The sequence below is a fragment of the Myodes glareolus genome, chromosome 9 (assembly GCF_982192425.1).
Source record: "Myodes glareolus chromosome 9, mMyoGla1.1, whole genome shotgun sequence".
Classification (NCBI taxonomy): Eukaryota; Metazoa; Chordata; class Mammalia; order Rodentia; family Cricetidae; genus Myodes; species Myodes glareolus.
In genome coordinates this window covers 44,503,040-44,518,212 of record NC_142034.1, presented here as the reverse complement: position 1 = coordinate 44,518,212, position 15,173 = coordinate 44,503,040, and the positions used below count along the sequence as shown (strand labels likewise).

Genomic DNA, 15,173 nt, shown 5'->3' with positions numbered 1-15,173 from the left:
TTTTCATTAGGTTATGAGCCTGCTATCTTTTTAGTGAATGTTGGGACTGGTAAGGATTTTTTAGTTTTACAGCCGGGTGGTTGTGGTGCACGCCTTTAATCTCAGCACTCGGGAGGCAGAGGCAGGCAGATCTGCCTGGTCTACAGAGAGAGTTCCAGGACACCCAAAGATACACAGAAAAACCCTGTCTCAAAAAACACCAAATAAATAAATAAATAAATAAATAATTCTTTAGTTTTTATTGAAATGGAATCTAAAGTTCCTGACAAGTTGAAAAGATCACAATTGGACTATTTTTAAATCCAAACTTCCATTGTGACTTGGTGAAATAAAGGGAGTTGCTGCCTACACCTCTCCTTGTGGTGGTGGTGGTGGTGGTTGTCTTCTTCTCCTTCTTCTCCTTCTTCTTCTCCTTCTTCTCCTTCTTCTCCTTCTTCGTCTCCTTCAAACAATAAATGCTGCATCTCTATAAAGACAGGAGTAACACAAGAGCCACGAAGGTGGGGCTTTTGGAGGTAGAGCTAACAGCTTGCCTCTTAAATATTTTATGAGATCTAGGTATTAGGATGAGGCTTCTGAAGCAGGAACACAGAGATCTAGGAACAAAAGAGCAGGGATGAGAGAACAGACTGTGAAATTGCTTAAAAACGTGAAAGGATCTTAACGCTGAACTCGGGAGTGGAATGGTGTTGCTGCAGAGTGTTCCTGGTGAGGGCTCTAAAAGTATAATGATTTATTGATTGGATCTGGGCTAATGATGTGCCCTGATTATGCATAGATAAATAAGAGGGCTGATGTATGAGGGCCCGATTGGATCTTTCAGATATATTTGGTCCACGTCTACATATTGAAAATAAATGAAGGTAATTATCTGGGTATTCCAGGGGAGGAATCTTCCCACACTGGTTTGGAGACAGTGTAGTGTGTTAGGTAAGAGGAAAAAAGGGGTGCTGGGGGGGGATGGAGTGGGATTACAGAGAAGAAACAGGGAAAAGAAAAAGTTCTGTTAACAAATAGCCCCTGCTTCCTAAGAGGAAGAAAAATAGATTTCTGAGTGCTGCTAGACAGGGATTTTTTTTTTAAATGAAGAAAAAGAGACATTACAAGAAACTGTCTTGTTAAAGCAACTACACAAGGAGTGTGTGTAAGGAAATCGGGCTTTTCACACAGACAGGTTTAAAAAGCCTCAGAGAAGAGAGACGTGTGAAAAGAAGCAACGCTAACCACTGGTACCATCACTGCCTTTCAGAAAGCAGCCCGGAGAAGCTTGCAACTTCATTGAACAGGGCGTTTGTCTCCCGATAAAGACTCATCTTTATTTCTTTCAGGATATAAAACTTGCATTTAAGTCAATTCAGAGAAGCATTCTGCCTTTAAGCATGCGCAAGTGGGGAGAGCCCATTTAATGAAACAGCATTATTTCGTTTTCAAAGAATGATCCTGGCAGTAGCTGTGAGTTAAGATTCTGTATTCTTTCCCTCAATTATAATTATAGCTGAGTCTGAAAAGAAGCATGCCTATTACTGTCAATGTATTCTTCTGACAGGTGTTGTGGGACTGTAATTTGATGAAGCGACTCAAAATGCAGACTCCCTTCCAAACATAATTCCGGTCATCAACACGAGAGGTTCGGGACAAGTCCTCCAAGAAGCCTTTACAAAGATCTTGAGCACCCCTAATATTCTAGTACAATCCACTCTTGGGAATATGAGGAAGAGCTGGCTTTCAGGGCTTGTATCCAAGGTTAAGTAAGGATGACAAGGGAAAGAAGGCTGTGGGTAATGCCAACTGGGTGGGGTCGGATCAGGATGCCCACACCCAGTAGGACACCGAGTCCCGCTGGCGGCCGGCAGAGGGCGCTCAGACACCGGGCGGGGGCGGGACTGCGCTGGCTTCCGCCGCGCAGGCGCACTCGTCGCTCGCGCTGTCTCGAGTTGGCGTCCGCCCGGAAGGCGGGTGAGCCCTGCTGCGTGGGCCCAGGGCGGGGACTCGGGCGGCGTGGGCGGGCTGGGGATTACCGAGGCTGTCTGCAGGACCAGGATCTGTGGAAGCCCTGGGGGCGATCTGCGGGTGCTCCGGGCTTTCCCAAGAGCAGGCGGCACTTGTCGCAGGCCTAGTCCCGGCGCCGCGGAGGAGCGTGGGAGGCCGGGATGCTGGCTGGGAGGATACAGGGAGCTAGGTCTCCGCCATGTGCTGCTAGCATCCGCACTCCGAATGGAGTAGCTTCGATCTTTGATTTTCAAAGAGGAGACGTGCCCCTCTTCTCTCAGTCAGTCTGTGAGAACACCCTGTTATCAGGAGTAACTGGGATCATTTTGGTTTCTGCAATATGTAGCCCAGGCTGGCCTTGAATTCGTAATACTCCTGCCTCAGCCTCCCACGTATACTGGCATTATCGGCCAGTGCCCATTTAAAATGCACACGTTTAATAACCTTTAGATGCGCAGTTGTACCATCTACCACCACTGTGGATTTTAGAATATTTATTGTGCCAAAAAAAAAACCAAAACCAAAAACCTTGTCTCGAAAAAACAAACAAACAAACAAACAAAAAACCAAGCTCCGTTCTCAGGCAACGCCCTTCCCCAGTCCCTTTCCTTTTTTTTTTCTGCGCTAGGCAACCACTTCTCCGCTTTCCATAGATTTGCCAAATTCTGAACGTTTAATAGAAACGGAATCAATCATACGTTATGTAGCCCCCTGTTATTGGTTTCCTGCATCTTGCACGCCTACTTCAAGGTTCACACGCTGCAGCATAAATCAGCACTTCATTCTTTTTATTATAGAATGGTTTTCCAAGGTCTGCCTGGATTGGGTTTTATCTCGCTATTCTCCCTGTAATGGCTGTTGGGACTCATTTGAAGTCTTAACTATCACATGCCTGTCCTCTGGGTATGAGGTAGTGGGGGCCAACGAAAAGGAAGGCGAAAGTGTGAAATGTCCTTGGGTGGCACGTGAGACCTGGCCAGAAAGGAAGAGACTGCTTAGTTACCTGCTAATCAGGAGCTAGGAACAGCCCCGTGGTGAAAAGATTGCCTGGGTGGTGAAAAGATTGCCTGGCGTGGTCAGCCCTCAGGATTCATCTCCGAAATCCTCATCTCCCACAGGGATGAGCCTAGAGCTGGACCCTAAGCTTGTGCCAGTGGGAATGAGGGGAGGCTGGGCTGACCTTCATTCTGTGGTAGAGGGCCTAGGGGAGGCAGGCTTGCTGGCAGAACATAAATATGCCAGATGGAGCCCTGGGGTGGGCGGGGGCAGGGAGCACACCATTCCTATTTTTCAACTTTCCTCCATCAAGAAGATTAATTGCATATTTTAAAAAATGGCTGGTGCAGGCTTAATTTAGCTTTTATCAGTGCTCAATCGGGCATGATTTCGGGTTATTTTCTGCAGTTCCATTATCTTTTTAAATGTATGACTCTTTTTGGAATTATTTTTAGATGCCCTGTGCTAGGACACAGGTTAGGAAAAAGGGCAGTGAGCTTACAAGGGATGGGTGCTTTCTTCTTCGCCTGTGCCAGCCCTACCACTTGGCACCCAGGAAGCTCCCCTTGTGCCATCGCCCCCCTTTCCTTTAATAGATCGTGGTCTTTTTTGAGTTTTGTAAATTGGTTTTGTTTTGTTTTGAGACAGGATCTTGGATAGCCCAGGCTGGCCTCGAGCCTGCTAAGTGGCCCGGGCTGGACCTTGAACTCCCAAGTTTCTTCCCTCTACCTCCTGAGAACTGGATTACAGGGATTTGCCACCAGGTCCATTGTTTTTTGTAAATTGTGTGTGATGTCACACGCAGAGGACTACCTTTGGGAACTGGTTCTCTCCTGCCACCTTGTGGGATCCAGGGTTTTGAACTCAGGTTGTAAGGCCTGTGTCTAAGTCATCCTACCACGCAGTGAACTTTTTTTGTTTGTTTTGTTTTGTTTTGTTTTGTTTTGTTTTGTTTTTTTTCCTCTGTGTAGCCCTGGCTGTCCTGGAACCCAATCTCTATACCAGGCTGGCTTTGAACTCACAGAGCCCTACCTGTCTCTGCCTCCCCAGTGCTGGGGTTAAAGGCATGCACCACTAATGCCCAGTTTAGGATTTGTTTTCAAAGCATTCCTTTCTTTTTTCCCTGTGTAATTGACATTAGTCTGAATTTTTTTTCAGTCTCTGTGAGAGAGGGTGCTGTAATGCACGTGTGTTCCAGAAAGGCAGGGAGAGCAAGGATTTGCAGCTGAGTTGTGAATTCACAGTCCAGTCAAGTATGTGTGTCAGTGACCGAGCCCGCTCTTGCATAAGCCCAGGAGAGTTCTTTATGGTTGGGGACCTTGGTCATGATCTGGCCAGCACTTTATTCTTTTTTAGTTCTGGGGACTGAATTCAGGGCCTTGTACACGTTAGGCAGTTCACTGGGTTACTCTCCAGCCTTCAGCAACGTTCTTAGGCGTACACATTTAGCAGATGTCAAGGAGGCAAGTAAGATTGTGGCTTCAGAATCAAATAGACTTAGGGTTAGTTCCCTTCCCAACTGCACAGCTATGTGGCCACTGACAAACCATAGCTTTGCTGAGCCTTGATTTTCTTATCTATAAAATGGGGCTTACAATACCTACCCTCTAGTATTGCTGTACTTAATGAGGTAGTATGTGAAAAGCTGTCACAATTGCTAGGAACTAATTAGCCTCTTCGTGGGAAGGTGATCAAATACGACAGTTGCTTTTCGAAAGATTCTGGATAAGCAGGTCTTTTCAGTGGTTTCCTCAAGACTGCAAGTGGTTTCCTCTCAGCTGCTTAGAGAGACATTGCACGGATGAGCTGTGCTGATGGCAGACCAGACCAATTCTCTTTGTCTGGGTGTGTGATTGTTCTGTGCTTTCATTGTATCCAGATGACTTAATTAACAGTCAGGTACCCAAAGATTGTGCGACCGACTGTGATTGTATAAGAGTACAAGATGGGGAAACAGACTTAATAATAGTTCATGGGGAAAGGTGCTTTGAAGTAGATGCCAGGGTCCTAGGGTCTGAGCAGAGAATGCAGTCTGGGCTGCATTCCTTGAATTCTCAGGTCATAGGGAGTTGACAGGGTCATTGCTCAAGGAATGGATCAAAACAGTCAACCTGCTGTTTCTCACACGGTCCGTGTGCTGGAGAGTGGAGGGGCGAGAGGGGAAGGATGTGAAAGCATCAGAAGTACAGAGTCGGGCAGGCGCTTGGGGAGATGGCAGTGTCTTCCACCCTGTGCTGGAAAGAGGATGACAAAGGGACCTTGAGGGTTGGCTCTGGGTGGTGGACTCGCTAGACAGAACAGAGCTCAGACTTCAAGTAGAAACACTCTTAACATTTGTGTCTCTTCTTAGTCTGCCCCTTCTCTCTGTGGACCGGCTTTTGTTGAACTGTTTGAGAATGGTTGCAGGGCCTGTAACATATTTCTTCTTAATGCTTGCACCTGCATCCTCCGCGATACGAGCGAACTGCACAACCACAGTATCATGCAATTCCTCATAGCGCTGGGAGAGTCTCGTACCAGCTCGACAGTGTCAGCTGGTGCACAGCTGCGGAAGGTTTTGGCTGGGAGGTTGATGAAACACTAACCACCCTTGGAGAATGTCTGGCAGGGCTGTCCTTGCACACAGGTGCTGGAAGTCAGGGCTAGAGCGAAGGGTGATCGCCACAGGTTTCCTCCTGAGCATGGTGCATGGCGGCGTGGGGTGTTCCATGTTAGTGAGGGCCTCCAGGAGGTGCTGGACCCAGAGCTGAGTGTGGAAGCGTGAGGCCAGCTGTTGGATGCCACAGGGGCATTTACAGGCAGAGGGAAGAGGATTGTCAACAGTGGTTGTGGGCTTCTACTAGGAGAGCTCATGTGTCAGCTTGAATGGATGCAAGTGTTATTCTGGGTGTCTCCGGGAGAGTGTTTTTAGGTTTAAATTAGTAGACTGAGTCAAGCCGACTGTCTTCATTCATATAAATGGGCCCCACTCAGTCGTTTTAAAAACACATATTTAGGCTGGGCTTGGTGGCACACCTTTAAATCCCAGTGCTCAGGAGGCAGAGGGAGGCGGAGTGCTGTGACTTCCAGTCGTCCTGGTGAGCCACATCTCCAGTCTCATTGAGTCCCCTAAACGCCTGGCCACTATAGGATATTGTAAAAGAATTTAGGAAACCAAAATTGGTAAAGGAAATGGATTTGTTTACAGTTGAACCCACTTTCTCTCTACCTGTTCTCTACCTGTGCCTGTGGCAGTCTTACAGTTAGAGACGTAGGCCAGAAGATGGGGAGTTCTCTGCTGCACAGTTCAATGGTCCTAAGTGGTCCTTGGCCTCAGTGGCTGCTACTGTCTGTACTATCTGGAGGGCATTGGATGTTTACAAGTTACACTGTCGTAGATTGAGTAGTCTGAGCCTTTCCAACATAGGAAAGAATTCTCCTGGAGCCACTTGAACTGGGACAGACTCTTCCTGGTTTCCCGGCAACTTTCCTCTTAGGGTTAGAGTCAAGCTTTGCAGATTTGGGGCTTGCCAGCTCCCAGAATTACATGACACATTCCTTGTAACACACACGTACACTCACTCAGTGTGGTAGTTTGAATGTAATTGGCCCCCATAAGCTTATAGAGAGTGACACTATTAGGAGGTGTGACCTTGTTGGAATAGAAGTTTGTCACTGTGGGGGTGGGCTTTTAGGTCTCCTATGCCCAAGCTACACCTAGTGAGACAGTTCACTTCCTGTTGACTATGACATCAAGATGTAGCTCCTTCTCTACTCTCAGTTCCTTCTCCAGCTCCATATCTGCCTGAGTGGCTCCATGTCCTGCCATGATGACAATGGACTAAGCCTCTGAAACTGTAAGTCACCCAATTAAATGTTTTCCTTCATAAGAGTTACCATGGTCCTGGTGGCTCTTCACAGCAATAGGAACACAGACACCCCCCACACTCACATACCCCACACATGCACACACTCACACTCTTGAACACACACACACACAGTCACCCCCTTACACACACTCTCACCTACAGGTTCTGCTTCTCTGAGGACCCTGACGAATGCGTTTGTTTTATGTCAAGCCCTCTGTCACCTGTCACGGTGTGGCGACCATCCCTAGACACTGCCCCAACTGCCCCATCTAGAGCTCATTTTGCCTGAACTTGGCTTGAGGGATGGGCGAGGCAGACACAGGACTCCCTGGGCCGTGGGACAGAACCTGGGTGTGTTCTGTAGGCCGGCACCATCCCTGCTCAGTTCCACTTTCACCGTTTCTGCCAGCCCCTCATTTTGACTGCATCTCAATTTGCTTGGTACATTTCTGTGCCCATTCCTTAAAACAACAGCAAAACCAAAACTGTTTTAAATATAATATCTATGAAATTGGATTTTTTTTCTTACTTATGTAGGTAAATATTACATCATTATGATGAAAAGATGTCCATTCGTAGGCTGCTTAAAATAAATTCAAGTAGCTGTTCCCCATTTTGAGGAAAGTTGCCAGAATGACAAGTTATGGGAATGAATAATGGGGATCTGGAGGGGACTGGGTACCCTGAGATCCATGTTTCAGGTTCAGTCAGGCTGCTGCGTGGAGAACAGATAGGGAAATGGGGTGAGGGGCAAGGAGGCCAGCTCCAGACTGTGGCAGCTGAGACAGAACGAATCTGGACTAGAAGGGGCCATAAATCTAAGAGGCACAGAGGGGTAGAATTCAATGGGATTTCAAGCCAGGGGCTCAGGGATCGAAGGAAAAGGAGTAGTTGGGTTGCAGGTGGCGATCTTAGTGTGGTTGCCTGGGAGATGGAGCTCTAACAGAGGCACAGGGCTGGGTTGTGAGGCTAAGGTCAAGTCCAGAGGGCACAGTGAGAGGAGTGAGCATTCCCAGGGTCAGAGGGCTTGACTGTAGCTGTGATAATGGTGCTGGGAGGTTCATGGCCCCCTTAATAATAGTAAACCCACACTTTAAATTAAATTAAAACATTTTTAGTTCAGCTCCTCTCAGTGGACCCACACATGCATTCTCTACTTGTTATTACTGAGAATGACTAAGTAATATAATTGAGCTGAAAATAATCTTCCGCCCATACTTGCTGGGTTGGTTACTAAGTATTGCTTGGATTTTAAAGCAGCAAAGCCAAGTTGTTCTCTTTCCAAATGTTAAGTTTGAGGACTGCAGATGGTAACCATCTGTTCTGGACTAGCATTTTACAATATTTGATTAGCACTTTATATAGTCTGGGGAAGCCTGCCAGCCGAGCTGCCTGTTGTGTGGGACTGCAGTGTGTCCTCTGTGCTTGCCCTTCGGGGTCCTGCCCATGACAGCTTATGGGGTTCCCCACTGCTGGCCAGGCCAAAGCAGGGCTAGTCAGAAGGGTGGCAGCAGGGGCGTGAGGAGCCCTGTCCTGCTTAGATTTCTTTACTGCCGGCAGCATTGCAGTGGGATATGGATTTTTATTTTTTGAGACCTGTAGCCCAGGCTGTCTTAAATTCAATAAGAGGCTGAGGATGACCTTGACCTTGTGATTTTGCTGCCTCCATCTCTGTAGTGCTGGGATCAGAGGCCTGTACCATCATGTCTTATGTTTGTAGTGTTGGAGACTGAGCCCCATACTTCCTTCATGCTAGGCAGGTGGTCTGCCAACTGAGCCACACCCCCAACCCTTGGAAGTAGAAGTCAAGATCTACGGGAATTCTTTGGGTCAAAAGTGACAGAACAACCATTCCAGGCTGGTTTGGTAATCGGAGTGAATGATCTGGTTATTCAGAGTTCTGGGGTCTAGGCTTTCTATGAGCCAAGCGTTCTAGAGCTTAAATGAGGTCTTTGGACTTTGTTCTGGCAAGTTCCAGCTCTGCCTTCTGCTTGGAGCCAAGAGGAGGCATGAAGGTATCCCTGAAGACTTTCTGAGTCTAGTTGGGGAGGGGGTCTTTTCCAGTCTCAACGGCTCATCTGTGAGCCAATCCCTGCATGTATATGAATCCTGGTGTCTGGTGGCCAGGCAGGTTGGACTCGTGTACACCCTGAGTTCTGCAAAACTGGCATTTACTAGGAGGGAGAATGTATGGTGGGGGTGGACACTTGCCAGTTCTCTCCAGTGGCAGAGCACGAGCCAGAAGAGACGTGAGGAAATGGCCAATTTAGCTGTGGAGACGAGCGTGTATCTTTCGGAAAGACATGCTTGAAATAGAACATAGTTGCCTCTGAACCCAGATTGTTAGGGTTCCCTTTTATTGTCGGGCTATCCAATGGAGCTAGAGTCTGGGGCATTCTCCTACGCCCTTGCTTCTTTAAAACTAACACTTGTCACCCAATCTCTACCTTTGACTGTTCATCTGGCACACGGGGAGCATCCCCACCCCAAGCCTGTACTGAAGAGATAATGGTTGATTGGTTCAGTTCATCCAGTGTGAAGCCTGCTGAGGGCCAGGCACAGTGCCGAGGCTTGGGCACAGCCCAGCAGCGAGAGACTCCTGCATGGCAGCAGCGAGTCACTCCCTCCCAGGGAGGACCGTCAGAAAGAGGTTCCCAGAGGGAAAGGGTTCGCCGAGGGTCTGGGAAGGAGGCACTGCCATGCGGAGCTGTAGAGAACTGATGTCCTTGGTGTCTGGAACTTCTGGGAAGAATTCCTGGGGCTGACATGGATGCATCTGGAACAGTGGGTCAGAGCTCACGTGGTCCCGAGTGTGGGAGAGAATGGAATAACAATGGGGTGTCAGGTCGGGTATTGTGACACACGCTACACACACACACACACACACACACACACACACACACATTTATAGATAAAGAAAAAGTTCATATTGACTTGTGGGCTCTTTTGGAAGAACACGTGATAGAATGGTTAAGGGAGCATACTATTCTTCCAGAGGACCCAAGTTCGGTTTCCAGGATCCTCCTCAGGCCGCCCAACATTGCCTGTAACTCTGGCTCCAGGAAATCTGAAGACTCCTGGTCTTGCCAGTGCTTCTGGCTTTGGGACAATACTTTGATTTGCAGCTTTGGACCTTTGGACTTCCTGCCCTGATGGCCCAGCTAGGATATATGTGCTGTCAGCAGCCATGATCGCTGCCTGGAGTTTTCTGCCCATTTCCTCTTTCCTCCTCCCACCGAAGCTTTAGAAGACTGTAGGCTGAGGTGGCATATCTCCCTCCACACTTGCATGGGGTGCTTGTGGGCCTGCTCTATGCTAAGGCTAGCCCAGCCCAGGGTGTAGGCTTCTGAGATTGGGATACAAAGGGGGCCTAGCGTCTGTGCAGATGGTTCACAGAGGGCTGGGGTTGGAGGCCAGGTTCTCTATGGAAGTAGCCTGATATCACGAAAGTGATGTTCTGTGTTTTTCAGGACCGGGACTCACAGATGGCCCCGCTGCCAGGGGCAGAGCTTGTCCAGACGCCGCTGCAGCTGTACCGTTACTTGTTGCGTTGCTGCCGGCAGCTACCAACCAAGGGCATCCAGGAGCACTACAAGCATGCCGTCAGGCAGGTGGGAGCAGGTCTGGGGGAGGTGTCTGCTGGGGCCAGGGGCGCAGCTGCCGCAGAGTGGGCCTAGAAGTTCTATAAGAGGCACTGCAAAAGTGGGCAGCTGGCCTCTGGCTTCCGTCTGTGGCACAGTGGCTGTGTCAGCTGGCATCTCCGCGCTGTGCTGAGGCCTGAAGGAGACAGGCTGGGTAGAGGTGGGCGAGGGAGCGCAGCACAAGGACCAGAGCCCAACACCCAGAGAAGGCTGGGCGGTGGCCTGCCCTTGTAATCCCAGCACTGGGGAGGCAGAGACAGGAGGATTGCGAGCCCCAGGTCCCAGTAAGAAGGCCTATCTTAAATAACAATAAATAAAAGCAAGACTAAGTTTTCTGGACCACTAGGAAAGGCAAGCAGCTCTAGACTAACAGTGACTGAAGCGATGCCATCAGTAAACGAAAAGCGATGCTAGACCCTGCCCTAGAGAAGCAGGTAGCAGACGGGAATTAGAGTGCGGGCTGTGGATTAGCTAATGGCTACATTGATGCTAATTTTCTGAGTTTGGTTGCTGCTCCTTTGTTAGTGATGTTTGCAGGGGATATAGGCACAGTGCCTACAGCTTCCTTAGATGCTTCTGTATGAGAAGGACGATAACGCCAGCGTGAGAGAGTGTTAGCTGGGAAGTCTGGTTGGCAGTTCTTTGCACTTCTTATAAGAAATCACTTCCGGGGCTTGGGAGATGGCTAAGTGGGTAAGAGCACTGGCAGCTCTTCCAGAGGGTTCAGGGGCTAATCTTTGCACCCATGGAGCAGCTCCAGGGTTCCAGTGCCCCCTCCTGGCCTCTGTAGGTACTGCATTCACGTGGTGCAGGACATACAAGGCAAAACACTCATACCACAAACAAAATAATAAAAAATGTAAAGATCTAAATGGTAAGCCTCATACAGATATGGAAAAGAAAAACAACTGAGATGCGGTGGTGGCACATGTCTTTAATCCCAGCACCTCAAGAGGCAGAGGCAGATGGATCTCTCCAAGGTCAAGGCCATCCTGGTCTACATAGTGAGTTCTAGGCTAGCCAGGATTACATAGAGATCCTGTCTTAAAAAGAGAAACAGTGATAGCAATAGAAGGCTGTGGGAAACAGAAGGGAGTAATTAGCTTTGGGGGAGTCAGGGAAGACGTCCTGGAGGTGGCACAGAGTGGGCTCCTGGCATGAGTAGGCATATGTGGGGTTGGGAACACAGGAAAGGGAGGGAGGAGTCCATTCTCTTGGAAGACCCCCCAGGTTCACCACACCAGTGAACGCAGTGGTACAAGCCTGGTTGAATTTCCCCAGGATCTCTTGCTCCCGTGCCTTCCCTCCCTTCCCCGTTGCTTCCCCAGCACTAGCACCTGGTGTGGGGGGGGGCAGGCCAGTCCCTCCCCGGCACACTTTGATCAAAGCAGCTTTCTTTGCTGAGCAAATCAGACCAGAGATTGGCAGCTCCCCTTAGCCCTGATCAGCTGCCCGATAACCTGTAGGCCTCCTTTTCATCCTCCCTGCTGACTGCACGACCATTTTTACTGTCAAGTAGACTAGGACTCAAACGCTGCTATCTAAGAGCAGCAGGGTCGGCTCTCCAAGCCTCCTCCCATCTCCAAGTGAGCAGGGCTAAGAGGTGACCCTACAATACAGCCTCTTGGGACCGTGCGCTGAACTTACCAACCTTGTGAATTTCGCTTGGTCGTGTTCTTTTATGTGAAAATTGCAGGGTTTCCGGGTTCACTCAGATGAAGACAGCCCTGAGAGAATCCTGCAGATTATCAAAAGAGCCATTGAAGATGCTGACTGGATCATGAACAAGGTCAGTGCTTGCTTGGCTCCGGGGATGCTGTAACCTTTTTAGCCACTAGGGGACGCCTGTGCATCACAGTTGAAACCAGGCTGCCCACGCCACCTGTTCCCCCAGGTCCGGGATCCTCTCATAGGGTTGCAGTCTTTCTCGGCACCCTTAACCCTGGAAGGCCGTATCTAGCAGTGCCAAGTGGGCTGTCACGGCACAGGAGCGCACGTTTCCTCAGAAGGCCGTACCACTGCTTAGCAGTGCCAAGTGGGCTGTCATGGGCACAGGAGCACGCGTTTCCCTGGAAGGACAGCTCTACTGCCTGCCATGGCATAGATGTGTCTGGCTTGGAGGGAAGCTGCCTGAGCTCTCTTACTGTGATAAAACACCGACAGAAGCCACCTTAAGGCAGGAAAGCATTTGTTTGGCTTCCAGGATATCGTCCATCACCAAGGGAAGCCGAGGCAGGAACAGAAGCAGACGCCACAGAGGAAGGCTGCTAACTGGCTTGCTTCCTATGGCTTTCTCAGCTAACTCTCTTACACACCCCAGGGCCACCTGCCCAGCAGGGGCACTGTCACATTAGGCTGGGTTCTCCCACACTAACATTTCTCAAGAAAATGTCCTACAGACACAGGCCAATCAGATGGAAGCAATTTCTAAATTGAGGGTGCCTTGTCCCAGGTGACTCAAGTTTATGTGAAGTTAACAAAAACTAGGCTATGTCTAGGACTTCCACCTAGCTCTGATGTGGGGAACTGGAGTGGAGCTCCACCTTGGCTCCAGGTGGGGAAGACAGTCAGAAATGTAGAGAGTTGGAGTGTACCTCCAGAGTCTTGTCCTCCTGATTCAGATGCTCCAGATGTGGAGTTTAAAATCTATTTGGAAAACTCAGATTGGGCATTCAGCTCAGTGATAGATGCTTGCCTACTGCACAAGGCACTGGGCATATCCCTGACAGGAAAAACAAACAAACAACAGCAACAAAAAACAACCCACACACAGAAAAAGAAAACCTTGTTTTCTTTTGAGAGTCTCCTCTGCCAGGGAATTTTCTCCCACAGACAAGACTTAGCTTAAGGACAAGCCCTGGTGAGCGCCGTGCTTAGTCCCAACACCTCCAACCTCTCGGTCTCTCTCCCTTGAGCCCCTCAGCTTTTCCACTAGAGAAGAAGGGGTTAGGCATCAACCAGAAATGTGACAGTGGAGGGCCTCCCCATGGAGTCGACCACCTCTCAGAAACCCCTGCGGGGAGGTGGGGACACCATGTGACATGACCAGAGTCTTCTACTTTCTTGCAGTATAAAAAGCAAAACTGAAAATCCGGAGCTTGCAACTTGACTATCCTGGAGACATTTGGAACTGAGAAGCACCTCTGCTTTTGGAGCTAAGCAGCAGCAGCAGCAGTTCTGGAATATTCTTTGACCTTGTTGGCTGAAAGCAAGAACTTATGGCTGGCATTTGACCAGGTGGCTCTTGTCACCACAGTCATGTTTCCAGCATCTTTTATGTCTGCGCTTCCAGCCCGGAATGATATTCAGTTTGGGGAGAACCTGGTGTTTTTTTGCTTCTTCTCTGTGTTTCTCATTTTTGTCTATCTGTTCTTTTACTTTGCTCTGAAGGCAGTTAATTTATTCTGGAGGTCCCTGCACCATTCTCCGAGCCCCAGAGCAGATGTCCCCTCAGACGACCACCCGTACACAAGAAAGAGATCGGGCTTGAGAACCAGGCAGCTGTGGATCTGAATCCCAGCTTCAGGTGCTGCCTGGGTGAGCCTGGCTGAGGGGCCGATGACGTGTTGATTGTGTGCCATGCACTGACTTTGTGCGCAGGGATGAAGGAAGCCACTGAGCTGCTCTTCCCCGGCTCCAGGTCTGTCTCCCATACACCACATCCTCTCTCAGTGACTGTTTGTCCTGTGCCATCTCAAGCCCCACCACCTCCAGCTGTGCTGAATGGTGTCTGGAAATCTGCTAAGGAGCTGCTCCTCATGTCACTGTCCCTCCCAACATGCTCTGAGCAGAACCACGTGAGACTGGGGGGAAATGCAAGCAGCCAGAGTAGACACCAGCAGGTCTAGGCTTCTGTGACTCCACAGTGTGTCCTCACTGGCCCTCTCGGACTTTGACACCCCCCACCCCCCCCCCCCCGTGGAGGAGAGAAGGGAAACAGGTCCAGGGAGAAGCAGCCCAAGTGGTGAAGTAGCTGGAAGTTAGAGAAGCCACACTGGGAGCTGAATGTTCCTGGGCACTCAGCCAGCAGGGTGAGCTAGTGCCTGGGTGCATCCTTGCAGTTATATGAGTTGGAGCGACCTCTGTCCATGCAGAAGGGGTTGACAACACTGAAGCAGGTGTGCCAGTTTGTGAAAGCTCACATTTTCCTTCCCCTTTATTTATCTTAGACAGGATCTCACTATGGAGCCCTGGCAGGTCTTGAACTTTTGAACTTTCAGCAATCCTCCTGCCTTTGCTTCCCAAATGCTTAGATTACAGGTGGACCCCAACACCCAGCTTATTGTTTTTTATTATTTTTATTATTTTGTTATTTTATTATTTTTTTAAATATTTATTTATTTATTATGTATACAATATTCTCTCTGCATGTATGTCTGCAGACCAGAAGAAAGCACCAAACCCCATTACAGATGGTTGTGAGTCACCATGTGGTTGCTGGGAATTGAACTTAGGACCTTTGGAAGAGCAGGCAATGCTCTTAAACCTCTGAGCCATCTCTCCAGCCCCGTTTTTTTACACTTATTTATTTGTATGTGTGTGCATGCATTCACATGTGTGGACATACAGGAACATTTATGTCACACACATGGAAGTCAGAAGACAATTTGCAGGAGTCTGCTTCTTCAGTGCGGGTCTGAGAGGATGAACTCAGGTCGTCAGGCTTGGTGGCAGATGCCATTCTCTGCTGAGTCATCTT

General features: G+C 49.1%; 1 protein-coding gene across 2 annotated transcripts; it reads left to right on the top strand.

Annotated features, from left to right (window-relative positions):
• Positions 1 to 1,888: 1,888 nt before the first annotated feature.
• On the top strand, positions 1,889 to 13,794 carry Lyrm9 (LYR motif containing 9). 2 transcript variants are annotated; one of them, XM_085695455.1, is made up of 4 exons: positions 1,889 to 1,956; positions 10,304 to 10,444; positions 12,171 to 12,263; positions 13,544 to 13,794. In XM_085695455.1, exons 2-4 carry the CDS (start codon positions 10,319 to 10,321, stop codon positions 13,559 to 13,561), a joined length of 237 nt encoding a protein of 78 aa, XP_085551581.1. In that variant the 5' UTR covers positions 1,889 to 1,956; positions 10,304 to 10,318; the 3' UTR covers positions 13,562 to 13,794. The 2 variants fall into 2 exon arrangements, with proteins under 2 accessions (XP_085551581.1, XP_085551582.1); XM_085695456.2 differs by lacking the exon at positions 1,889 to 1,956 and adding an exon at positions 6,748 to 6,821.
• The last annotated feature ends 1,379 nt before the right edge of the window (positions 13,795 to 15,173 follow it).

Coding starts and splice junctions, on each gene's coding strand:
- Lyrm9 (XM_085695455.1), top strand. CDS start 10,319: ATGGCCCCGCTGCCAGGGGCAGAGCTTGTCCAGACGCCGCTGCAGCTG. Junction 10,445..12,170: donor ACAAGCATGCCGTCAGGCAG/GTGGGAGCAGGT, acceptor TGAAAATTGCAG/GGTTTCCGGGTTCACTCAGA.